Raw genomic sequence first — 27,278 nt, forward strand, 5'->3', positions numbered from 1 at the left:
CATTAAACGTCATCTGCCATTTAGCCACCCAGTCTCCCAGTCTCGTAAGGTCCTCTTGTAATTTTTCACAATCCTGTCGCGAGTTAACGACTTTGAATAACTTTGTGTCATCAGCAAATTTAATTACCTCGCTAGTTACTCCCATCTCTAAATCATTTATAAATATATTAAAAAGCAGCGGTCCTAGCACAGACCCCTGAGGAACCCCACTAACTACCCTTCTCCATTGTGAATACTGCCCATTTAACCCCACTCTCTGTTTCCTATCCTTCAACCAGTTTTTAATCCACAATAGGACATTTCCTCCTATCCCATGACCCTCCAATTTCCTCTGTAGCCTTTCATGAGGTACCTTGTCAAACGCCTTTTGAAAATCCAGATACACAATATCAACCGGCTCCCCTTTGTCCACATGTTTGTTTACTCCTTCAAAGAATTGAAGTAAGTTAGTCAGGCAAGATTTCCCCACACAAAAGCCATGCTGACTCGGTCTCAATAATCCATGTCCTCGGATGTGCTCTGTAATTTTGTTTTTAATAATAGCCTCTACCATTTTCCCCGGCACCGACGTCAGATTCACCGGTCTATAATTTCCCGGATCTCCCCTGGAGCCTTTTTTAAAAATGGGCATTACATTGGCCACCCTCCAATCTTCCGGTACCACGCTCGATTTTAAGGATAAGTTGCATATCACTAGCAGTAGCTCCGCAAGCTCATTTTTCAGTTCTATCAGTACTCTAGGATGAATACCATCCGGTCCAGGAGATTTGCTACTCTTCAGTTTGCCGAACTGCCCCATTACGTCCTCCAGGTTTACCGTGAAGTCAGTAAGTTTCTCCGACTCGTCCGCTTGAAATACCATTTCCGACACCGGTATCCCACCCAAATCTTCCTCGGTGAAGACCGAAGCAAAGAATTCATTCAGTCTCTCCGCTACGTCTTTGTCTTCCTTGATTGCCCCTTTTACCCCTCGGTCATCCAGCGGCCCAACCGATTCTTTTGCCGGCTTCCTGCTTTTAATATACCGAAAAAATTTTTTACTATGTTTTTTTGCCTCTAATGCTATCTTTTTTTCGTAATCCCTCTTGGCCTTCTTTATCTGCACCTTGCATTTGCTTTGACACTCCTTATGCTGCTTCTTGTTATTTTCAGACGGTTCCTTCTTCCATTTTCTGAAGGCGTTTCTTTTAGCCCTAATAGCTTCCTTCACCTCACTTTTCAACCAGGCCGGCTGTCTTTTGGAGTTCCGTCTTTCTTTTCTAATTCGCGGAATATGTATGGCCTGGGCCTCCAGGATGGTATTTTTGAACAGCGTCCACGCCTGTTGTACAGTTTTTACTCTCTCAGTTGCCCCTAAGTTTTTTTTTTTACCGTTCTTCTCATTTTATCATAGTCTCCTTTTTTAAAGTTAAACGCTAACGTATTTGACATTCTGTGTACAGTTACTTCAAGGTCGATATCAAAACTGATCATATTATTGTCACTGTTATCAAGCGGCCCCAGTACCATAACGTCCCTCACCAGATCATGCGCTCCATTAAGGACCAAGTCTAGAATTTTTCCTTCTCTCATCGGCTCCTGCACAGTTGCTCCATAAAGCTGTCCTTGATTTCATCAAGGAATTGTATCTCTGTAGCGTGTCCCGATGTTACATTTACCCAGTCTATATTTGGATAATTGAAGTCACCCATTATTATCACATTGCCCATTTTGTTCGTGTCTCTGATTTCTTTTATCATTTCTGTGTCTACCTGCTCATCCTGGCGAGGCGGACGGTAGTACACTCCTATCAACGCTTTTTTTCCCTTTTATACATGGAATTTCAACCCACAATGATTCAAAGGTGTGATTTGTGTCCTGCTGAATTTGTAATCTATCTGAGTCAAGGCTCTCGTTAATATACAATGCTACCCCTCCACCAGTCCGGTCCACCCTATCACTACGATATACTTTGTACCCCGGTATGACAGTGTCCCACTGGTTATCCTCCTTCCACCAGGTCTCAGTAATGCCTATTATATCCAATTTTTCGTTTAGTGCAATATATTCCAACTCTCCCATCTTATTTCTTAGACTCCTAGCATTTGCATATAGACATTTCAGAGTATGTTTGTTGTTCTTATTTGCATGATGCTTAGTACCTGACACTATTGATTTGACATCTTTTGTCTGATCTTTAGTTGTATTTAAGGGCACGTGGTCTACCACGGTCTGTTGTGCAACCTCACTATCCAGAAATCCTATTTTCCCTGTTTGTGAGGTATCTTTGCAAGATACCTTTTCCAGAACCATGCGCTTTTGAGCGACTGTCGGCCTTCCCCCCATTTCTAGTTTAAAAGCTGCTCTATCTCCTTTTTAAATGCCGATGCCAGCAGCCTGGTCCCACCCTGGATAAGGTGAAGCCCATCCTTTCGGAATAGGCTCCCCCTTCCCCAGAATGTTGCCCAGTTCCTAACAAATCTAAAACCCTCCTCCCTGCACCATTGTCTCATCCACTCATTGAGACTCTGGAGCTCTGCCTGTCTCTTGGGCCCTGCACGTGGAACAGCTCTGTCATGTTAGTGGATATGTGTGCAAGAAAGATTGAACGTGCTACGCTGTGAACAGCAACACAAAATGCTGAGAACAGCAGCAAACAACCTTAAAAAAAAAGGAAAAAAAGTTCAAAAGATAAAAAAGTAGTTTTCAACAGAGGTTGATAGCACACGAAGGAAGGAAGGAAGGAAGGAAGGAAGGGGGTTTTGTCGCTGATTAAAAATTGTCACAGAAGGGGCCTCACCTGTTGGCGAGTGAGACGATACAAAAGTACCCAGTGACTATATATGAGACTCCCTATGTATATGGACAGACGGACAAACAGATAGTTTAACCCTCAGCAACAGGTATTATGGCCTGATGTTAAACACACCTAAAATAATACTATACATCAAAAATCATAAATATACAAACTACAAATACCTAATATATAACTTAACAGTATTAGTTTACAGCAATTTATAATGCACTCTATAAGCAACCCCTTGAGATCACACATGAATGAAATCAAGACCTAAAACAATTCTGTAAAAGTTATACATTTAGCTTTCTCTTAAAAAAAACAACTTATAGTTGGTCTCTGTTTAAAAAAAAATCCAAAGAAAGGGAATTCTACTGACAAAGCAGATTCCTGATCATATTAAGTCAGGGGAAAATTAAAACTTTTCTGATTCAAAGTGAATAAGTAAGTACATAAGAAGTGATATAATACACCAATTAGTAAGGTACCAAACCAATAAATATTCTAAAGACTATTATTTTTATTTTAAGCATTTATAGTTGGCCTAAAAGGTAAGCGGATTACCAAAAATATATATATACTCGCCACGTCCGGACACCAACACTGAATATCTGGTTACACATTGGCTGCTAAAATTTATGCGGTTAAGTGCAATATTCAGCCCTTAACCACATAAGATGAACTGCATAAAATAGGTCTGCTATTTATGCGGTCCAATTTATGTAGTTATCTTATGTGGTTAAGGAATGAATATCGTCAGTTAACCACATAAGTTCAAACTCCGCCCTTAGAACACCCACAAGTTAGCCAGTTTTGGCTCAAGTGCTAATTGTAAATATCCAGCAGCACTAACTGGTTAAGTGCCACTGAATATTCCCAGTTAGCCATGGACAAGTGATTTAAATGGCCAGGGGCTCCTCTGGGCCATTTAAATTGATTTGTATAGTAGGCAGATACTATTTTATTTATTTTATTACATTTGTACCCCGCGCTTTCCCACACATAGCAGGTTCAATGCGGCTTACATAGTAAATAGAGTTACAAAGTCTAGCAAGGAGAATATTACAAACTGTAGTAAACATAGTAATAGTAAGGTTTAGAGAATATGCAAATTGAACATTAAGAGGTAGGCAAAGAAGGATAAGCAAGGGGAAAAGAGATAGGGAGGGGTATATAACATCTATATTAATAAATCCCACCTTGAACATTCTGTAGCTCTCTCCAAGGCAGAGAAGCTCACTCCAAGGCAGAGAAGCACAAAAATCCTGTAGTCTTCATAGGCTAGGACCAGTCACCCTCATTCATAGACCCGCCCTCAGCCACGCCCCTTCTGTACATAAAACGCTACCTCAACATTCTGAAGACAATCTGCTGAAGCCATCTGCAAAATCCCTAAACAGTTTGTAAGTTCATGGTGGTGAAGCCATGTCTCTCTGCCCCGCCCTCAGAGAGTAAAGGGATCCATAAAGGCACCCCTACCAACTGGCAACCCCCTCCAACAAACAACGACCCAGGCAGGGGGAGTGTTTCCGTACTCCTCCCCCTGCCTAGGAATCGCTACAGACTGCTGGCAAACTCCCCAACCACACGACCACAAAAGCCACCCGCAACCCCCCCACACACACACAAACACACACACACACACACACAAACACACACATAAACACACACACACACAAACACATACACACACATAAACACACACACACACATACACACACACACACACACACAAACACACACACACGCAAACACATACACACACATAAACACACACACAAACACACACACAAACACACACACATAAACACACACAGAAACACACACACACGCACACATAAACACACACACACACACACAGAAACACACACGCACACATAAACACACACAAACACACACACGCAAACACACACACACACACGCACACACACACACAAACACACACACAAACACACACACACGCAAACATACACACATAAACACACACACGCAAACACACACACAAACACACACAAACACAAACACATACACACACGCAAACACACACACACAAACACATACACATACACACGCAAACACACACACACACAAATGCACACACACACAAACACATACACACACATAAACACACACACAAACATACACACACACACACACATAAACACACACACACACATAAACACACACACACACATAAACAAACGCACACACACATAAATACACACACAAACACACAAACAAATGCAAACACACACACAAACACACACAAACGCACACACACAAACGCACACAAATGCACACACACACACAAACACACACACACATAAACACACACACACACACGCAAACACACACACAAACACACACAGAAACACACACACATAAACACACACATAAACACACACACACGCACACATAAACACACACATAAACACACACACACGCACACATAAACACACACACACAGAAACACACACACACGCACACATAAACACACACACACACGCACACACACACACAAACACACACACAAACACACACACACGCAAACATACACACACAAACACACACACGCAAACACACACACGCAAACACACACACAAACACACACAAACACAAACACATACACACACGCAAACACACACACACAAACACATACACACGCAAACACACATACACACAAATGCACACACACACAAACACATACACACACATTCACACACATAAACACACACACAAACAAACACACACACACACACACACACACAAACAAACACACACACACATAAATACACACACAAACACACAAACAAATGCAAACACAAACACACACAAACGCACACACACAAACGCACACAAATGCACACACACACATAAACACACACACACACGCAAACACACACACGCAAACACACACACACACACATAAACACACACACAAATGCAAACGCACACACACACAGAAACACAAACACATACACACAAACACCCACACCCACAAACACACAAACACAGAAACACACACACACACACACACACAAACACACACACAAACACACACAAACACACACACAAACACACACAGAAACACACACACACAAACACACAAACACACACACACAAACACACACACAAACACACACACAAACACATACACACACAAACACACACACAAACACAAACACACACACACACACATAAACACACATACACAAACGCACACACACAAACACACACACACACACACACACATAAACACACACACACATAAACACACATGCAAACGCAAACGCACACACAAACGCACACACAAACACACACACAAACGCACACACACAAACACACAAACACACACCCAGAAACACAAACACACACAAACATACACACACGCAAACACACGCAAACACACACACACACAAACACACACACAGAAACGCAAACGCACACACACAAACACACACACAAACGCACATACACACACGCAAACACACACACAAACACACAAACAAACACACACACAGAAACAAGCACACAGAAACACAAACACACAAACAAACACACACACACAAACAAACACACACACAAACACAAACACATACAAACACACACACACACACATACAAACACATACACACAAACACACACACACACACACAAACAGCCTCGACGGTGCACCTCTAAGTGCCCCCCCCCGCCGCATCGCCACAACAACCCGTGCAACGGGGCATCAGAAAGCCCCTACCCCCTTCCCTCCTCGCCGCATCACCCAACCCCTTCCCCGCTGCTTCACCAAGCCCCTCCCCCCCACATCGACCGCCTTGCCACCCGCGACCGCTAATATAAACTCTGTCCGGCAGCTGCTGCTGCTTCTGTTCAGCAGCAGCAGCCCGTACATAAAGAAAACAAACAAAAAAACAACCTCCTAAAACGCACCTCCGTGGAAAACCATCTCACATTGGCTGACGTCTATGCAGCCGCTCCTCCTCTCCCCTCAACGTCAGTGCCCCTGCCGGAAGACCCCAGAGAAACGCCGAGACGTCAGAGGGGAGAGGAGGAGCGCATGCTGAGACTTCAGCCAATATGAGATGCTTCTCAACGGAGGTGCGTTTTAGGAGGATTTTTTTTTTTGTTTTCTTTATGTACGGACTGCTGCTGCTGAATAGCAGAAGCAGCAGCTGCCGGACACAGTTTGTATTAGCGGTTGCGGGTGGCGAGGGGGTTGATGAGGGGGGAGGGGCTTGGTGACGTGCCACGGTGGGGGGGGGGGGTCGGGGGGTGCGCGAAGGGGGGGGCAAGGGGCTTTCTTTGGGTGCTGCGCCGGCTGGGGGGGGAAGTGGGGGTCTCGCTGGACATGGGTGGCTGGAAGGAAGCAGGGGGAGGGGAGGGGAGGGTCGCTGCACATGGGTGGCTGCAGGGGGGGCAGGGAACAGGGAGATAGGGATGGGGCTCCACACACCACATGGGTGCCTGCAAGGGGGACAGGGGATACAGGACGGACACTGCACGGCAGGCAGGGGGACAGAAGGGTTGGTGGTCATCAGGGGGGACAGGTGGGTCGATGGACATGGCTGGCCACAGGGGAGGAACAGGGAAAAAGGAGAGGAGTGTCCTCAGACATGGGTGGCTGCACAGGAGAGGAGGGTCGCTGGACATGGGTAGCTGCAGGGGGGGCAGGGGGACAGAAGGGTCGCTGGACATGGCTGGCTGCAGGGGGGACAGGGGAGAGAGGAGGGACGCTGCACATGCGTGCCTGCAGGGGGACAGGAGGGATGCTGAGGGGGGGGGGGCTGAGACCACATGGGTGGCTGCAGGGGGAGCAGGGGAGACAGGAAGGGTGCAGCAGGGGGAGAGGAGGGTTGATGGGCATGGGTGGCTGCAGGGGGATGCTGGACATGGGTGGCTGCAGGGGGAACACGGGGAGAGGAGGGTCGCTGCACATGCCTGGCAGCAAGGGGGCAGGGGAGAGGGAGTGGGTTCCTCACACCACACACGCAGTCACTCATTCTCTGTCTGCCACATACACTCTCACTCACACACTCACTGTCTTTGTCCCTCTCTCTCACACAGTGTCACACAGAAACACAAACACTGTCTCTCACACACTCTCTCTCTCGCACAAACACATACACTCTGTCTCTCTCTCTCACACACACATTCTCTCTCTGACACACACGCTCCATCTCTCACACATGCTCTTTCTGAAACATACACTCCAAGGAAAACCTTGCTAGCGCCCGTTTCATTTCTAACAGAAACGGGCCTTTTTTACTAGTAAGCAATAAAACATACCAAACTATTAATAAAAGACAAAGAATAGATACAATAAGTGAATACCTTATGGAAACCAGCAAAAGTCAGGATAACATCCTGTAACAAAAAGACTCTGTTGAGGAAAGCAAGTGGGCTATTCATCCATCTAATGCTTGCATAGGCAGTCATGCTTTCAGTTGCCTCAAACATTATTGTATCTGATATTAGCCTAAGGTTGGTGGAAAGCCTGTTCCACTCATGTGGACTGGCAATGAAGAAAGTGCAGAATCATGTTTCTTCAAAATGTACCATGGACAAAGAAGGAATTGACAACTTCAGAGTACCCCCAGAACCGAGTGCCCGGAAGGCATGTACTTTTTCAGAGTGGTGGAGAGATATTGAAGATCATAAACTGTAATGCCTTATATATCTAGATCAAGATTTTCAATTTGATGTCATAAGTCAGAGGTAACCAATACATGGATCTAAGTCAAGGATCACAGAGCACCAGTCAACATTCAAGTTGATACACTCTGTACTAATTGTAGGGCTTTCAGATATGTCTGAGGTAATCAATGAACCTGCTGAGAGGCAGAAATGGTATGATCGTCATGTTTCAAGAGAGAAGGTCATCTAAGGATGGGAAGTATCTGAAAAAATTATCTCAAATTTAGATTGGTTTAAGGACCACCAGTTGAAGGCAGCACAAGTTCCTAGGTAGAGAAGTATCCCTGCTCCATCATTTATATCCTTTATTTTGAATAAGCTATAGTTTGACTAGGTATCTTTTTGGAAGTCTTAAGGAAAACAAATTACAATATTCTACATGGGACCAGACTAGAGTCTGCAAAATAGTCTTAAAATCCACAAATATAAAAAAGTCCTTCTGATCATCCAAGGAAAAAGGAAGCAGTAATAATCCCTAGACTACTTAGACACAGAAGAGGTGGCAGGTATAGCCAACCTACTCAGCCAAAGAAGTTCAGATTTTCCAAGATTTAATTTAATCCCATTGGCTTGCATCCACTCGCTGACAAAGACAAATGCATTTTTCTTTTTTATTTCAGCATTTTAAATTTTAACAACCAAGTAAACACTTGTACAGAAAAGTGGCACTTCCCACCTAATATAACAATAAGGAAAACAAAATCAACAGGATGAATATTAAGGAAGTAACACTCAAGTCCACAAAATCAATGGATCCAAGACTTCATAATGTGGAACTAATTTGAAGAAACAGTATACAGGATAAGATACTCTTAACGTAATATGGAATACCAAAAACTAAATACATAGAGCAAAATTGTGAGGTTTTGCTTGAGTTGTATCTAAAACCCCGTGGCCCATTTCATTGCAAGAAAATCAATGAGATGAGAAGGTTCAAAAAACACATATTTAACAGATAGGTATCTAACTACACATTTTTAAGGATAACATAGGTAAAAAGTAGCAGCAATCTGGTTTAAGCAGTAGCAACTGGTGACATCTCTTCTGAGTGTCTCTTTAAATATCTGGGAAAAATTGAATTTTAAAACCCAGAAAAGTCTTATCTTTGTTTTTGAAAAGCATTTTTAACAACCGAGCCAAATAAACAGTTGCCAACAAAGTTGAAGCCACTGTTGCTTCAGTATCTGAAGACTCTAAGACAGCTGATACATCAAGAGATAAATTATTCAGGTCCAACTGATCCTCCGCAGGTTTATATGGATGGTAGTAGATTTGAGAAAAAGGAGGAATAGTTTTCTCGGGCACACCAAGTATTTCTTTTAACATTTCTCCTGAAAATGTCCCTGGGAGTAACAGAAAAGAACACCCGAGAAACTTAAAAAATGAAAGTTATTGCCTCTAAAAGAGTTCTCAAATGCCTCAGCGTTCAATCTCAAACTGACTATATCCTTTATCTTCTATTTATTTATTTATATTGATTACAACTCAAATGAGAAATAATACAGAAATTGGCAATCAGAATAATAGAAATATCAAAATGTAAATATTGACTATAAATGAAAATTATAGAAACTTCGTCCACATTTTAGGTAATTTGGATCCAAGATGATAAGAAAGAAACAAGAAATTAAAGAAATATTAACTAAAAACTAGATTATTGCAACCCATCATACTCTTTTCAGTCTATCACTACAGTGTGCTCCTGGAACTCAAACAGTGATATTTACCTCCTCTTTAGCTACCAAAAATTCTTCCAGTTCCTTAAGATCAAAGAATTGAAATTGTTTAGTTTGATATAATTCACAACATATACAAGGAAATTTAAGTACAAAATTGGCGCCCAAGGCCAGAGTCCTTGGACAAAAGGCCAAAAAGGCTTTACGACTTTTCTGTGTTTCTCTAGAAAGATCAGGAAATATTCTAACTTTAGATCCCAGAAACTGTGTATCTAAATATCAAAAGGAAAGTCTCAGTACCACATCGCGATCCATCTCCAAAGCAAAGGATACTACCATAGTAGTTCTCTGTGTATTCACTTCTAGTGAAGACTCCAAAACAGATATTAGGTTCATACCATCTCCTACTTGGCCTTGAAAATTCTCACCATTTAATTTTTTTGAAATCTGCAAATACTGTGCTCGAGTTATTGGAGGCAGTGATTCACCCGACATTCCCAACGTTTCAACCAAATATTTCTTTACCATATCTATAGGTGCTATTAAAGGTGACTTAGGAAAATTGGTTAGTCTCAAATTAAGCCTCCTAGCCCGATTTCCCAAGTATTCCAATTTACGATAAGTGAAATTCTGCTCCTTAATTGAGGCTATTCACAAAGTTTCCAAAGTCTGAATTTTTGTTTCCAGTTTTACTTCAGTGGATCTTTGGGTAGTCACCTGCGCTTGAAGGACAACTTCAGACAAAACCTTTATATTACTAGTATTTTTAAATGTCAATGTTTGTAAAGAAGAGTGCATATCAAATATCAAGTCCCAGAGTGACTCCATTGTCACTACGGCAGGTTTTTTAAAAACCCCTAAAGATATACCAGGAGGGGAAGCATTAGAAGTCTGGTTAAGAGTACTCACTATCCGTTGAGGCAAAACTAATGCTGCACTATAAACTTCCTCCAACCTGGTCTTCACATTCTCCTTTGCTGTAGGGACATTCCCTCCCTGCCCATTCAGTATCTCGGCATTCGGAGCTCCAAAGGCATGACTTCCCAGAACAACGCTCTCTCCTGGTTGTGGGGGAGCCGCACAAAGGACAGGGCTCAAAGAAACCCCATCAACACTGCTGGCTGATGCCGATGCGTCAGCTCCTATAGAGGGAGAGGAAGCATGAATGGGTCCAGACGTTAGCCCAAACTGCTACAAAGTCACCTGCTTTGAAAGCTGGGTCCCGGTGGGGATTGATGGAATCTCCCACACCTTCCCTCTCCTTTTCCCCATAGTCAGGGGAATAAAGAGATGCCTCAAACGGTGATTCAAAGGTACAGTTGGGAGCGTGTCTATTGCAGTAATGCACTAAGACACCATCATGGACTCGACTACATCCTTTATTATGTTAGTTTGAATCCTCTGAATCCTTCCCTTGCTTATCTACCCATTCAGTCAATTTTTTCAAGTCAGCGCCAACAATCTCCAGCTTCTTTCCCAAAGCCTGTGGGGGTCTTTTACAAAGCATTGCTAAGCCCAAAGCAGGCTTACCGAACGCTAAATCAGGACTACCACCAGCCCAACATGGCTGCCAGTGGTAGTTCCACCCTGAGCGTGCAAAATTTCCAAGGGAAAAGAAAACTGGAAATGGCATGCACAATGGTAACCTGACAGTAATCAGTAATTGCTGTGCATTGCCCAGTTACTGCCATGTTACCGCGGGAGCCCTTACCACCACCTCAATGGGTGCCGGTAAGGGCTCCCTGATGCATGGCCAAGTGGTAAGAGTTTTCTTACCACAGGGCTATGTTTGTCTGGGGGAGTTTTTCCCACTGCAGTAAAAATGGCCCTGGCTCGTGGGAAAAATGGCCCCATCGCTAGAGCAGGGCCCTTTTTCCCACAGCTTAGTAAAAGGACCCCTGTGTTTCTTGCTCTAATTTCTGAACCTGGGGATGTAAAGCCTTACCCAGTTTTTTTTTTTGTTACATTTGTATCCCGCACTTTCCCACTCATGGCAGGCTCAATGCGGCTTACATGGGGCAATGGAGGGTTAAGTGACTTGCCCAGAGTCACAAGGAGCTACCTGTGCCTGAAGTGGGAATTGAACTCAGTTCCTCAGGACCAAAGTCCACCACCCTAACCACTAGGCCACTCCTCCACTCATTTGTTATTAAAGCCCACAAATTATCAAGAGTTACCTCAGAGGGCTACTCAAACAGGAAAGTAGAACACTGAGAAGTAAGTACCTGTTGTGCAACCAAAGCAATACCTCCCGCTCACCGCCTGCAGCAGATAATTCTCCCACAGATGAAGGTGGATCTGTAACAGCAGATTGGGAACCCAAAGACACTGGCGTTCCCCAGTCTGACGCTGAAGTGCCTCCAGTAGTTCTGACTCAGCAGCACTTCCTGGCTGTGAGATTGAAGATGCTTTCAGCGACAAACTGGTGCTCTGCAGCTGTGGGAGAGGTGCTCTGGTCGGGGCTCAGAGTAACATCGAGCTGTAAGTACACCATGGGGTCTCCACTCACCATGGGCGTCACAAGCATATTGCCCTCCGACCAAAACTGCATCCTGGGTATCAGGAGAAAAGAGTCCATAGAGCTGACCACCTGTGGGGCTGGCTACTAAAAGGCTAAGGCAGCCAACCTGCCTCTCCATTTCGGCATAGCACTAGCAAAATAGGGCAGAGCAGAGACTCAACTCACTTCAAGTGCATAGCACTATCTTAGATCCTTAGGTGTGCAGCACCCGAAACCCAAAGCATTTTTCAACACTGAAAAGGTATTTTCTAGCAAAGTTAACAATGGGAACCAAATCTGGAAGTCATTAGCATAGTATCATGAACCAGTCAAAATGCCCTAATCAGAGCTCCAAAGGACTGGACAAAAAATACTTACAACATAATCGACTGAGCTGAGTCCTATAGGATACTACATGAAAAAGGCCAAGCAGCCAAATCCTGTAAACTACATCTTCTGTGTTTTTTCTGCTAGGAAGAACGTAGACTACTTGATAGCAGTCCCTAAGTTGTAGGTATAGTGGGAGTTTCCCAGTAGGGAGGTACAGGTAGGCCTTATACAGGTAGGCTATTCTGCATACCAATACCCTTATCTTGGCCTATATTTTAGAAGAAATTAAGGGGAATGCTGGAGGGATGAAAGCTAGCTCAAAGAGAGAGAGATGGAGGGAGAGAGAGAGAGAGAAAACAGGTGTAGTTTGCTTCCTTACTTTAGGGGGCCAAAGTTAAGGAAGTCACATTGGCATGGGGAGGAAGGGGACCAATTCAGTATTAGCACCTGTAATGTTTAGGAGGGTGCAGCCCCGTTCCTATGCTCACTGAAAACTATACCTAAATTTCTGGCTACTATGTAACAGATGACAGGAAGAACATACTTTAGGCAGTAAAGGAGGAGGGCTTTTATGGTATACAAGCCTCGCACACTTTTCTCTCTGGTAGTGAAAGACTTCTTAGGCTTTAAGTTTGTATATTGTATTTGTAGAAAATACTAATTGTGTTGCACTTTTTGCAAATGTTTATTGTTAGCCACATTGAACCCAAACTTGTTTGGGATAATATAGGACAGTGATGGCGAACCTTTCAGAGACCGAGTGCTCAAACAACAACCCAAAATCTAATTATTTATCGCAAAGTGCCGGTACTCATTGTGGGCGGGGTCACCACACATGACTCCACCCCTATGATAGCCACACCCCTTACACCAGCCATGGCGCATATAAACAGACATCATTGAAAATATTATACTAGTATAGGAGAAAAAAATAACATGATTTTCTTTCATTATAAATCATTTCTGTAAGCTGTTACAGCTCCAGTATACCCAGTGCAAAATAAGACAGCAGATGTAAATTCTCAAATTGGACAAATTCCAAACACTAAAATGAAAATAAAATGATTTTTTCTACCTTTGTTGTCTGGTGATTTTGTTTTTCTATCCATATTGGTCCTAGTCACTGATTCTGCTGCTCTCTATCTGTTCTCTTAACTCCGTTTCCAGGGCTTCCTTTCCATATATTTCTTTACTTTCCTCCTTTCTTCTTCATTTCTTTCCCTCCATCCATGTCCAGCCACCCTCCTCTCCCCTCCAGCCACCCATGTCCATCCACCCTCCCTCCTCTCCCCCCTGCCCTCCGCTCCAGTTACCCATGTCCAGCCTCCCTCCCTTCCACCAAGCACCAGGCCTGCCTCCCACCGAGCATCAGGCCTGCCTCCCACCCAGCACCCAGCAGCACCCAGCATCAGGCCTCAGGCCAGCCTCCCTCCCTCCCTCCCACCCAGCACCAAGCACCAGGCCTCCCTCCCTCCCACCCAGCACCAGGCCTCCCTCCCTCCCTCCAACCAAACAAGCATCAGGCCGCCCGCCCATCCTCCCTCCCTCCCAGCACCAGGGCCAGAACCTCCTCCTCTGAAATTTAAAAGGCGTACCTCGGGGTTAAGGCGGTGTTGGCAGCAGCAGCGAAAAGCATGTTCTTTGCTTTGCGCGCCTTCGGCCTTCCCTTCTGTCTCTCAAGCTCTGGTCCCGCCTATGAGGGCGGAACCAGAGCTTGAAACTTAAACTAACTGTTTAAGAATCTTGCTATTTTGAACAGAACACAGAGCACAGTTTTCTTGCTAATTCACCATCTTAACTTTGCAAGGTTAAATGCTGATAAAAAGCAGTCTGACCAGGGTACTGGTACTCAACTCATATCTGTAATAGAGACATGAGATGATATGTCCAACGATATTGCTAAGAAATCTAAAACATGACCTTTCTCATTAGTAGATTGCACTGGACAAGAGATAAAGAAAAAGATCTTAAAATCAATAAAAACTCTGCCACATCAGGTCTGTCTGCACCTGCCAAATGTGCTCTACAATAGCACCATCTTCCCACTGACAGGGTCCAAACCACCTCTGGGCAAGTCTCCCGCTCTCAAATTTTCCCCAGTGATTTCTAGGTTTCTGAGGCAACACTCCCAGTGGTCCCACAGTTCCTGGAAAACACTCACAGACCCAACACACAAACCACCAGGATTCTTAGTCAGTCCAGACAAGCAGAGACAATAAACTAAAATTGTTTACTGTCATGAAAAATATTGAACAGCAAACCATAAAAACAGATGGAACAAAAACAGCACATAATAACAGATAACTGAATATGGATCAATTATAAAACTATCTAAATATTTGTTTACTATCTCAATAGTACCTGGGAAGATCAGGTAGGGTTTATCATATGGTTCGAGAAAAAGGAGGACACATTAATCCAGTCTGGGTTTTGCTTCCATTTAAAGCAATGGAAGTAACATAACAAAGTAACATAGTAAATGACGGCAGATAAAGACCTGTATGGTCCATCCAGTCTGCCCAACAAAATAACTCATTTTACATGGTATGTGATACTTTATATGTATACCCGAGTTTGATTTGTCCTTGCCTTTCTCAGGGCACAGACCATAGAAGTCTGCCCAGTACTGTTCTTGTACTAAGTTCTGAAGCTAACATCGAAGCCCCTTAAAATGTACACTCCAGCCCATCCCTATCTATTCAGTCACGATCAGGGCGTAGACCGTAGAAGTCTGCCCAGCTCCCGTTTTGTTTACAATTACCGGCATCGCCACCCAATCTCCACTAAGATTCCATGGAACCATTCCTTCTAAACAGGATTCCTTTGTGTTTATCCCATGCATATTTGAATTCCATTACCATTTTCATCTCCACCACCTTCCGCGGGAGGGCATTCCACATATCCACCACCCTCTCTGTGAAAAAATACTTCCTGATATTAGTCCTGAGTCTTTCCCCCTTCAACCTCAATTCATGTCCAATTCATACCCAGACTGGCTCAATCTGTCCTCCTTTTTCTAGAGCCATACGGTAACCTTAAAATCAGGACATATAGCTGCTCACAAGTTAACAAATATTACTGTTCATGGGGTCTCAGCAAAGAGATTCTTCTCTCTTTTCTCTGTGGCTAAGACTGCAGAAAAAGCCAGTACATTCTAGATTAATCTGAACTCCTGGGCCAATCAGAGCCCAGAACAACAAGTTTTAAAAATAGCTGGCAATATCACTGCAGGTTACCTCTTATTTGTGTTAACTTAAGAGGGAACAGTCTGTTCCCTGTAACAGCTTTCAACATAAACATGCACCACCTACTGGCCAAACTAGAGAAATATACTTCAAGAAATAATACAGTTTACAGGCTTAAAAACTCATTATTTTGTCACAGTGTGTATATATGTGTGGGTATATATGTGGATGTGTGTGGGGGGGGGGGGGGGGAGTGTATGTAGTATGGCATGGAAAGCATGCAGATGGAGAATTTTTTGTATGAGGTGCATGGCATGATGAGTATCATTCTAAAACTGACTCTGGAGAATGATATATGTGCCCACTGAGACATCAGTGACTTTGAGGCATATTTTCAAAGCACTTTGGGAGGCTAAGTTCCATAGGTTTCTATGGAACTTTGGGAGGCTAAGTGCTTTGAAAATGAGCCTCTTAATCTCTAATTTCGTAAACAGGTAAGCACAAAACGCTAAGTGGCTGTAAAACCTTTAATTCAATAGAAGTATCACGTGAACAAATAGAGTTGGTATAGGAGTTTTGGGAAGAGGGATGTGTATGACCTGTTAATAGTATTAATATGTCCGGTGAATTGGGTAGGTTAAATGGATCGAAGAGCAGAATAGTTGTGGTGAAAATTCCATGTCACAAATTTCTAAGCAGACTATGTTGATGGAACCTAAGAAATGTAGAGTAGGATTGCTCAATATGTATTATCTCAATATGTATTATGCGTTGAGATTTCTGCATGGAAATCGAAGTGTATTTCATAACAATGCACATAAATTAATTAGTTAACAAGCTAATCAGTACTGATAATTGGATGCTAACAAGCAATTATCAGCGCTGATTGGCATTAATTAGAATGGTTAGTGCAGTGGGCTTTGATCCTGACAACTTGGGTTCAATTTCCACTACAGCTCCTTGTGACTTTGGGCAAGTCACTTAACCCTCCATTGCCCCAGGTACAAAAACTGAGATTGTGAACCCTCCAGGGACAGAGAAAATACCTGCATATAATGTGTATAGCACTGCGTATGTCTAGTAGTGCTATAAAAATGATTAGTAGTAGTAGTAGTAGTCTTTCCTCTATGCATAAGCGAATATTTAGTGTTATGGGTCCACAGCTCTAGAACACTGCTCCCATAGCACTCTGGTTGGAAACTTCTTTGCCTGCTTTTAAGACTCGACTTAAGACCTATTTGCTTGTTGCTGCCTTTGATGTTTTTCTGCTACACCTTAGGTGTCCTCTTCTCTTTTCTTCTTGCTTTGTACCTATATCTCTCCTATTGTATATGGAATTATTTTCTGCTTTTATTAGTCCTTATAGATTTATAATGTAAACCACTCTGATAGCTTGTCCCTAGGGTGGTATATTAAGCTGATTAATAAACTAGAAGCTGATTTATAAGTTGCAAGGGGGTACCAGATATCCTTCCACCAGCCCTGCTCTTCCCGTAGACTCCCTGCCTCAACCTGCCCCTTCTCAACCTACTCATCTTTTAATATGCTGACTGCACATTCTGTGTCACAAGTTGTTGCCTCACAGAACCAGTTTTCGTCTAAAGCTGACTCTTGGCCTCCCTTCCTTTCTAAGCATCTTTCTCAGGTTATAGTCCACCACCTATTGCCTATTCTTTCTTCCTCCCTGTCTGAGGGCCTGGTACTTTGCCCCCTGAAACATGCCATCGTCTGTCTCCTGTTAAAAAAGCCTACTCTCGACCTCTCTCTTCTAGCCAGCTTTCTCCCCGTTTCCAAACTTCCTTTGTTTTCCAAAGCCCTGGAGGTTATCAATAGAAATCAAACAAAATAAAACATGGAAAAGAAAATAAGATGCTATCTTTTTTATTGGACATAACTTAATACATTTCTTGATTAGCTTTCGAAGGTTGCCCTTCTTTGTCAGATCGGAAATAAGCAAATGTGTTAGCAGATAGTATATATAAGAGAAACACCAAAGCATTACTTTGACAGTCTGACAGAGTGGGAGGGAGGGGGTATGCATGGGGACATCAAAGCATTTCATTGATATTCTAACAGGATGGGTGTTGGTAGGTGAGAGGAGGGTAATAAACAGAGAAATAAACAGAGAAATACAGCTTTATGGTTTACAATGGGTTAGAAAACCCAGATCCTTATTAAGTCCTGTTTGTTGGGTGTCAAAATATTCAATCATTCTTATTTCAAAGGTCTTACGTTCCTGTATTGTTTTAAAATTACCTTTCAGTATTCTTACTGTGAAATCACTGGTGCAGTGTTCTGGTCTTGTGAAGTGTTGGCCCATAGGGGTGGGGGCTTGACTGGCACCAGCTATTTTCATGTGATGTCTGTGCAGATTGAATCTTGTCTTAAGCATCTGGCCTGTTTCTCCAATATAGCATCCTTCGTTACATTTTTTACACTGAATGATATATACCACATTGGAAGATGAGCATGTAAAATAGTCCTTTATGTTGAATATTTTTCCTTTGTGAATGACTGTGGGGTCTTGGGAAATGTTTTGGCATAGTTTGCAGCTGGCTGTGTTACAGGGAAACGTGCCCTTTTCTTTTTCCATCTGTGTTGGAAGTTTACTTCTGATCAGCTTGTGTTTTAAATTTGGTGGCTGTCAGAAGGCCAGCAAAAAGCCTTGGAAAAACTTGTCCATAGCCAACTAGTTGATCACATTGAGCACAGCAATGTTCTGTACTCATATCAATCAGTTTTTTGGTTACGTCATAGCACTGAAACAATTCTTGGTTTTGATTATATATTGTAAATCACTTTGAGGGGCATAATCGAAAGGGACGTTCTCGTTTCGATTTGGACGTCCTCGCAAAACGTCCCCATCCAGGGGCAGGGAACCTGTATTTTCAAAACAAGATGGACGTCCATCTTTTATTTCGATAATACGGTCGGGGACACTCAAATCCTGAAATTTGGTCGACCTTAGAGATGGTTATCCCTAGACTTCGTCATTTCTGGTTTTCGGCGATAATGGAAACCAAGGACGTCCATCTCAGAAACGACCAAATGCAAACCATTTGGTAGTGGGAGGAGCCAGCATTTGTAGTGCACTGGTCCCCCTGGCATGCCATTTTGAATGGGCTGTGTCGGTATTGCCATGTGGCTTTATAAACAGGAGAAGTAAGTTACAATCTTCTTTGAAAAATACTTGTGCTACTTTATATATTGTTAGTAAAGAGAAACAAAGGATATTCACATATCTTTAAATGTATTCATTTATTCCAGAGGCTTGATATACTACACGGGGTCCACGGTGGCTACTGTGCAGTTTATAATACTAAGAACAGAAATTCTTTGAGTTAGGATACAGAATGGAGCGATGGTCAGCCAAAAGTTGGAGTAAAAGAAATAAGGGAGATAAGGAAACTTTGTAAGTATTGCCACTGTTGTCATCCCAGTTATTTGCCAAGAAAAATACTTTAAAGTAAAAAGGTGGTTCAGAACACCATCTTTGCAGATTGTGTGTTGAAAAACTGCCTACAGCCTCTGTGTTTTTCTGTCCTGGCCCTGATCCCAAATCATCAATGGAAGTAAAACCTGGACTGGCTCAATCTGTCCACTTTTATCTGAAGCCATATATTAACCCTAATCCACCATATAGTCTCTGGCATAACCATGAGACCCCACCTTACATATGGTTTATGTTGTTTTGATGTTTTAATATTGTTTGGATTTTTCTTGACAACTAGAACTGTTAGGTAGCCAGCACTGTGCATCAAGAAAGTCATACCTCTGATGTTGTGAGTTTCTGGGATTCTGTTTTGTAGATTCCAATGGGAATGTCTCCAGTAGTAGAACACAGCTTCTGATAAAGTCTGCCATATGTCCTGATCCATAGATCCTCATCAGTAATTTTCATCTGAGAAAATAAAATCAAATTATTCTTTTCTTATGTATGCTCTGTTAAATTTCATTGAAAAATGACAGTTACTCAAGAGTAAATATTCATCCAGCAGCATCAGCATTTTCATTTTGGCTGTCGCCAGTGTTTTGCCCACATATTCAATTCTGGGCCATGTCTGGACAATGGCATTTAATATCCAGTTAGGTTAGGTTATGTGGTTGTGAAATATTCAGCACTTAACTGCCTAAGTGAAACCAACAAACATAGGACAGTGTTATATGCAGTTTGATCTGTCCAGTTAACTTGGGGCCCCGTTTACTAAGCTGCGCTAGAGGAGCGTTAGTGCTTTTAGCGCATGCTAACCATTAGCGTGTGCTAACTGTGTAAGCACCCACAATATTCCTATGGGCGCCTACACAGTTAGTGCATACTAATTTTGTGAACGCGCTAAAAATGCTAGTGTACCTTAGTAAACAGAGCCCTTAGACAGTTAAGTACTGAATATCGGCACTTAACCATGTAAGTGCTGACTCCGCCCACAAAATTATAACATGATCATGTCTTGGCTCCCTTTTTTTTACTTACATTTTCTCTGTCAGCAATGCTTTCTCCCCACACCTGCTTGAAAACCACTCCGGTCAATGTCTAGCTATGCCGGGGTGGAGTCCACCCCCTTCCCTGAATGAAAACCATTCCAGTTCATGTCTAGCTATGCCGGAGTGGATCCCACCCCCTTCCCTGCATGAAAACCATTCCTGCCAATGTTTAGCTACACCAGAGTGGGCCTGGGTTGCCTGGGCCCACCCTCAGAGCTCTATCTGTTCCGGTGTGAAAACAAGTTTAGGTGGACTCCCTATACACGGCTTAAGTTGCTCTCGGTAGTGTGAAAACAACCTCTGGTGGACTCTTTCAACATTGCTTTGGCTGTATCCTGTGACAGTGTGAAAACAATCTCGGGTCTACAACTTGGGGTGAGCTCTGTCTACAACTTAGGGTGAGGTCTGTCCATGGAAAAACCATCTCATAAACAGAAGTCTTTCACTACTCAAGAAAAGTTATCTGCATTCGATCAACTGAGGTCTGGTAAGCAACAAACTCAGATGGCCAAAGAGCTAGGCGTCAATGAACTACTCTAAGAGGGTGAAGGAAAGAAGAAGAAAAACCAAGAGGCTTGCCCTATTCTGGAAGAAAAAACAGGATTACATAGGAAAAAAAATTAAAACTTGCTAGTGATAAAAACTTGGATTCAGTGCTATATCAATGGTTTCTCCAAGCCTGGTCACAAGGAGTCCCTATTTCTGGCCCCATCATGAAAGCGCAGGTGGAAATATTTGAAGAACAGCTAAATGTCCAAGAGTCAATGTTCAAAGCCAGTAACAGATGGCTTAACAGGTTTAAGAAAAGTAATGCCATCAGTCAAGTCCTTGACTCAGGGGAGATCCAATCAGCTGACAAGGATGTAGCTCTTTCTTACCCAAGAGAACTTAAAAAAAACTAATGAAGGAGGGTACAGTTAAGATCAAGTGTACAATTGTGATGAAAATGACTGTGTTTCAAAATTTAACAGATCATACACTAGCAGCCAAAGATGATGTACACAAACCGGAAGTCTTTAAACAAAGAAAGGCACAACACCGGAAGAGGCTCTTCAAATTCACAGCAAGCAAAAAAGCAGAACAGACCAGAGTAGACCAGTAGTCCAAGAAAATCTTTATTAGAATAGACCCAACATGGCCACATTTCACCAAATAGTCTGCATCAGGGGTTTACAACCCACTAACAAGGAGTTAAGCAAAGCTTCCCCTAGCTAATAATTGCACATCCAAGAAAAACAGCTGCTCCTGAAACAGTGGCGTACCAAGGGGGGGTGGGGGTGGGGGGGTGGGGGCGGTCCACCCCGGGTGCATGCCGCTGGGGGATGCCACGGCACGCGCCTGTCAGCTGAGTTCTCTAACTTCGCTAACTTCACTGCAGCTCCATCTGCCCCGGAACAGGTTACTTGCTAGTGATGGGGGGTGTCATTTCGCCGTGGGGGGGGGGGGGGCCGCGCTGCACCCGAGGGGGGGGGGGCGCATCGGTGATACGCCCCGGTTGTCATGCTGGCTAGGATCGCCACTGTCCTGAAAGGCAAAAAATATGGACAAACAGAGCCACAGCTTCTCACCTCACTTTCTGATCTGAAAAAGAAGGGTTACCTTCGAAAGCTAATTGATAAATGTATTGTTTAGTCCAATAAATAAAGGCATCCTCTTATTTTTTTTTCTATTTTTTGATTTATTTCTATTTATTACCTTTAAAAATGGACTAACACAGCTACCACACCACTTTTTGTATGAATAAATCTGGCAGTCATAAAGTAAGACCACTCATGATTGGGAAGTCCAAATCACCCAGTTGTTTTCAACATGTGAATATGAAATCTTTGCCTTTTGAATGTACCAACAGCAGGAACACTTAGATGACCTCTTCACTCTTTACAGACTGGTTTCATAAATCTTTTGTTCTAGCTATTAGAGCTCATTTATGTAAACTTAAACAAGAGAAAAAAGTTCCTCCTTCAGGATAACTGCCCAGCACATCCTCCAGCAGAAGAGCTTGTGAGCTGTGATGGTAAAATAAAAGTGTTCATATTCCATTGACCCCGATATAACACAATCCCACAGTTAACACCATAATATTTTATGGTTCCCAAACAGCATGTTATAACAGGGTTCCACTGTATGTACTTACTGATTTTAAAAACTGTTTAATGAATAGGCTACACCTATCCTTATGGCATTTTATTCAGCTTAAATAATAGGAAGGGATAATAGAGAATAGTAGATGGTATGGATGGGCAGACTGGATAGACCATATGGTTTTTATCTGCTGTCATTTTCTACGTTTCAAGTCCAATCCAGATTTTGGCCATATGTATAAAAATAGTTGATTAAAATGCCCAATAAAGTACTTAGGAGCACTGCAGTCCTCTCTTTCATTACACCTAATGCCGAAAAGTCGAGGCAGGGCAGACGCCCGAGCTTCCCTGCTGCCAGGCCTATTACTTGCCGGCCCGATGGACCATTTTTTGAGGACTCCGGGACAGAGTTTGGAGATTGGAAGTGGTCCCATAGGGGACGCTGCCTTGCTTGAGGAACTGTCAGCGTCTCCTGGGCTTGATACCGCGCTGAGCCCCGATGTAAGAGCTCTGCCCCCGCAACCGCAGAGGACTAGCTCTCCCTCCTCGGGATCAATGGGGCCGCTGCCTGAGAGCGGTTTGGGCCCAGGTTCAAGTGAAGCTCTGAGAAATCAGGTTGAGAGGGAAGTAGGGGGGCAGTTGGAACCCCCTAGAGCAGTGATGGCAAACCTTTCAGCAACCCAAAATCTAATTATTTATTGCAAAGTGCCGGTACTCATTATGGGCGGGATCACCACACATGACTCCACCCCTATGATAGCCACACCCCTTACACCAGCCATGGAGCATATAAACAGACATCATTGAAAATATTATACTAGTATAGGAGAAAAAAATAACATGATTTTCTTTCATTATAAATCATTTCTATAAGCTGTTACAGCTCCAGTATACCCAGTGCAAAATAAGACAGCAGATGTAAATTCTCAAATTGGACATATTCCAAACACTAAAATGAAAATAAAATGATTTTTTCTACCTTTGTTGTCTGGTGATTTTGTTTTTCTATCCATATTGGTCCTAGTCGCTGATTATATACCAAAGAAAGCATATTGTATACCAAAGAAAGAATCTGTCCAACAACAACAACAAAATTCTATTGATGTTTCTGCCTTGTTGGATACTTCGGAAACTGAATTAGCCACGGCGACAACATTGGTAGCCACCGTGGCTTTGCTACCAGATAAACAGTGGCTTTTTTGAATGTTCTTTAAGAACAAAGAAAAATTATTCTTGGGTTTAAAAATTCTTTTGTTCCCTGATGTTTCGAGGGAAACCCAGCGAAGACAGAAACAATTTTTAATTTTGAAATCTGCTATTTTGCAAATAGGGGGGACATTCTACTTGAGATTTCCCTGCAAATGTATAGTAAGATATAAAAGCAATTAAATATGTATTCATGGAACCTTCCCATTTAACATCCTTTGTTGCCTCAAAAAGATCTTGAGGAGTGTAATTGTTTAAGACCTGTTCCGTCTTAGGTGCTTAGTTGACATAATATTTTGCCTTAATTTCCTTTTATTAGTAATCATGGAATCCAGTAATAATGTGGACTTGAGTGTTAGTTAATATGCTATATAATATTTTCTTCAATAATTTGTTTGTTATAACACTTTCCTGAACAAGTGTAAATCCTTGAAATAATGATTTAAATTTATAAATTAAAAAAATGCCCAATAAAAAGTTGATATCTTCACAAATAAAACAGAAAACACAAAAAGAACATATATACTTGGATTTTTTTTTATTTTCTCCTTTTCATTTCCATCCTGGACCTTCAGGTTTCTCTATCAAGACTCTTTCTATTCTTTACTCCAGTGCCTCACAGTCAGAAAACTCACATTCTAGCATAGCTGGTTAAGTTAATATTCAGAACTTAAGCGGCTATGGGTTACCACATAAAGATAGGACTGACTTTTATGTGGTTGGTTAAGTGATGAATATCAGCACTTAACTGGCCAAGTGCTGACTCCACCCCTGGAACTCCTCTACAACAGAAAGTTAATTCAATATTCACAAATTAAGAGGCTATGAATTAGTGTGTAAGATAGGATTGTGATTTATGTGGTCCTATTTATGCGGTTATCCTGGCTGGTTAAGTGATGAATATCAGCATTTAACCAGCCAACTGCTGACTCTGTCTCTGGAATAACCCCAAAGCTAGTTAAGCATTTTGGTAACCATAAAGGCAAACACACAAATTGCACTTTCAAGCTATAAGGGCTCCTTTTACTAAGGGGCGGTAAGCCCAATGCGGGCTTAACGCTTGCTATAATGGAAGTACCGCCAGGCTACTGCAGCAGCCCGGTGGTACTCCCACCCCTACTGTTCTGTCATTTCCCGTGCTACAAAAATGTATTTATTTTTGTAGCGCCATACTGTACCCGGCGTTAATCGGGCAATACTGCAAACTGTCTGGTTACCGCCGGGTTAGCACAGGAGCCCTTACTGCCACCTCAATGGGTGGCAGTAAGGGCTCCTCCCTGAAATGGCCTGGCCATTTCCTGCAGGAAAGCGAGACCTTCCCTTTTACCAGCTGCAGTAAAAGGTGGTCTTGGCGCGAATGTAAAACATGCATCGACGCCAGCACCGGTCCCCTTTTGTCGCAGCTTGGTAAAAGGGGCCCTAAATTATTAACTATAGAAACTCCTTTGTGGAGGTGTTATTTGCATTTTTTTTTTTTTTTTTTTTTAATGGTAGAGTAATCAGGGACAAACAATAAGGAGTGGGAACTGAATCAGGCTCTTCGAAAAGAGACTCAGGACCGTTGGTTAAGTGCAGCTGAAAATCTGCGGCTAGCTCAAAACAAAGAATTTAACTGATCAGCGGCCACTTAAATAATTTTGAATATTGACCAAAGTGTGCTTAACTCAATTCATGTACATAAATGAGTATTAACTTGTTAACACAGGTTATTAAGTGAGGCTCTGTAATTTGTGTACTTGATTGGAACTTAGCAATCCTCTGAATTGTATCATCTGCACCAAGAATTCAAAGATTGTTTTTGCTTTTATTTTTTTCTCACATTAACTTTTTTTATGAAATAGGGAAGGCCTTACACTATATTCTCAATAAATAAATCATAACAAAATACACAGTAATATTCAGGGCAATATTCAGTCCGTGGTGGTCAGTGGCTTCTTTTTTTAATGTCATTCACAATGGGCTTTTTATACCCAGATACTCAGAACTGGGCTGTACTCTGCTGGAAGTTATCCAGGTCCTGACAATATTCAGAATAGCACCCATACAACTACCTGGATAAAGTTAGGACAGCCTTTTTGCTGTCCTAACTTTATCCAGAGAGTTTCCAACAGGGGGTCCTCAAATCCAGTCTTCGAGGTCCACAACCCGGCTTGGTTTTCAGGATTTCTACAGTGAATAAGTTTAAGATCTATTTGCGAGCAAAGGAAGAAGTGAATGCAAATAGATCTCATACATATTAATTGTGGAAATCCTGAAAACCAAGCTGGGTTTACAGGTTAGTGAACTGAATATTGGTGTTAACTTCCAGCTCTGCCCCAACTCTGCACCTCCCCCCACCAGATCACCCCAGCACTACAAGGATAGTGCCATGGTGATCTGTCTGGATGTTGAGTGGCACTATTCAGGTTTGGCCCAGTCAGCTGGATTTATCTGAACTGGATCTGCTCCTACACAGATAGCTCCCTTTGACTATTAATACCATTATTTTTTTATATATTAGTTTTGTAAATTTTGCTTGGGTGCATGGGATGATTTCAAAGAAAACCTACTATTCAAATATAGTTGAACTTACAGAACAAAGAAATCCAGATCCAGGGGTGGTATCTAGTCCCAGCAAAAGCCTTGTGATTGAAATCATGTATTCCTTCACAAATGACTGTAAGATGAAAAGGAGACTTTATTGTACAGATGAAGCAAGATAATTAAAATACATAAAATATACCTACAAGGACCAATAGCATCTCAGCTGAATAGGTCATTTGTCATTGCTCATGCATTTCAATACTTTTGATTGGTTTCTTTCTAGGAACTTATGAATAAAAACATGTTTTTCCCTGCCAAAATATATTTTATAACAATGTTTTTAAACTGATAATTCAGGAATCCTGAAAAACCTATGTACCTATCAGAATTTCAGAGCAGCATTTCCCAACTTGGTCCTGGTGTTACCCCCCTTGCCAGTTAGGTTTTCAGGATATCCACACTGAATATTCATGAAATTGAGTTGCACACACAGCCCTCATTAAATGCAAATTTCTTTCATGAATATTCATTGTGGATATCTTGAAAACCTAACTGGCAAGGGGGGGGGGGGTACTCCAGGACTGCCTTGGGAAAAACTGGTTTAGTGTATTGTGAGATGAATATGAGATGTCCATAAAGTCATTATTTATGCATTCACCCTACTCATGCCTCTTCAGTCCAGCAATAAGTTGACATTTTATAAATTAGCAAAAAATAATTTTCTTTAAACATGAGCAATGATTCTCAAATATGGTGGCATTTCTGACTGCTATTTCTTCTCAGTTCCTCATGCCTCATTTCACACAAGCAATGCCTCAGTGA

General features: G+C 42.4%; 1 protein-coding gene across 3 annotated transcripts in view; it reads right to left on the reverse strand.

Annotated features, from left to right (window-relative positions):
- The window catches only part of KCNT2 (potassium sodium-activated channel subfamily T member 2), a 1,050,204-nt gene that overhangs the window by 62,043 nt on the left and 960,883 nt on the right, over positions 1 to 27,278 (reverse strand). For all 3 annotated transcript variants that reach the window (XM_030206382.1, XM_030206381.1, XM_030206379.1), the window contains 2 exons: positions 26,506 to 26,589; positions 19,937 to 20,065 (listed from right to left, as the gene is read on the reverse strand). In XM_030206382.1, the coding sequence (XP_030062242.1) occupies positions 19,937 to 20,065; positions 26,506 to 26,589 (213 nt within the window). The remainder of the gene's footprint in view (positions 1 to 19,936; positions 20,066 to 26,505; positions 26,590 to 27,278) is intronic.

The sequence above is a fragment of the Microcaecilia unicolor genome, chromosome 6 (assembly GCF_901765095.1).
Source record: "Microcaecilia unicolor chromosome 6, aMicUni1.1, whole genome shotgun sequence".
Lineage (NCBI taxonomy): Eukaryota > Metazoa > Chordata > Amphibia > Gymnophiona > Siphonopidae > Microcaecilia > Microcaecilia unicolor.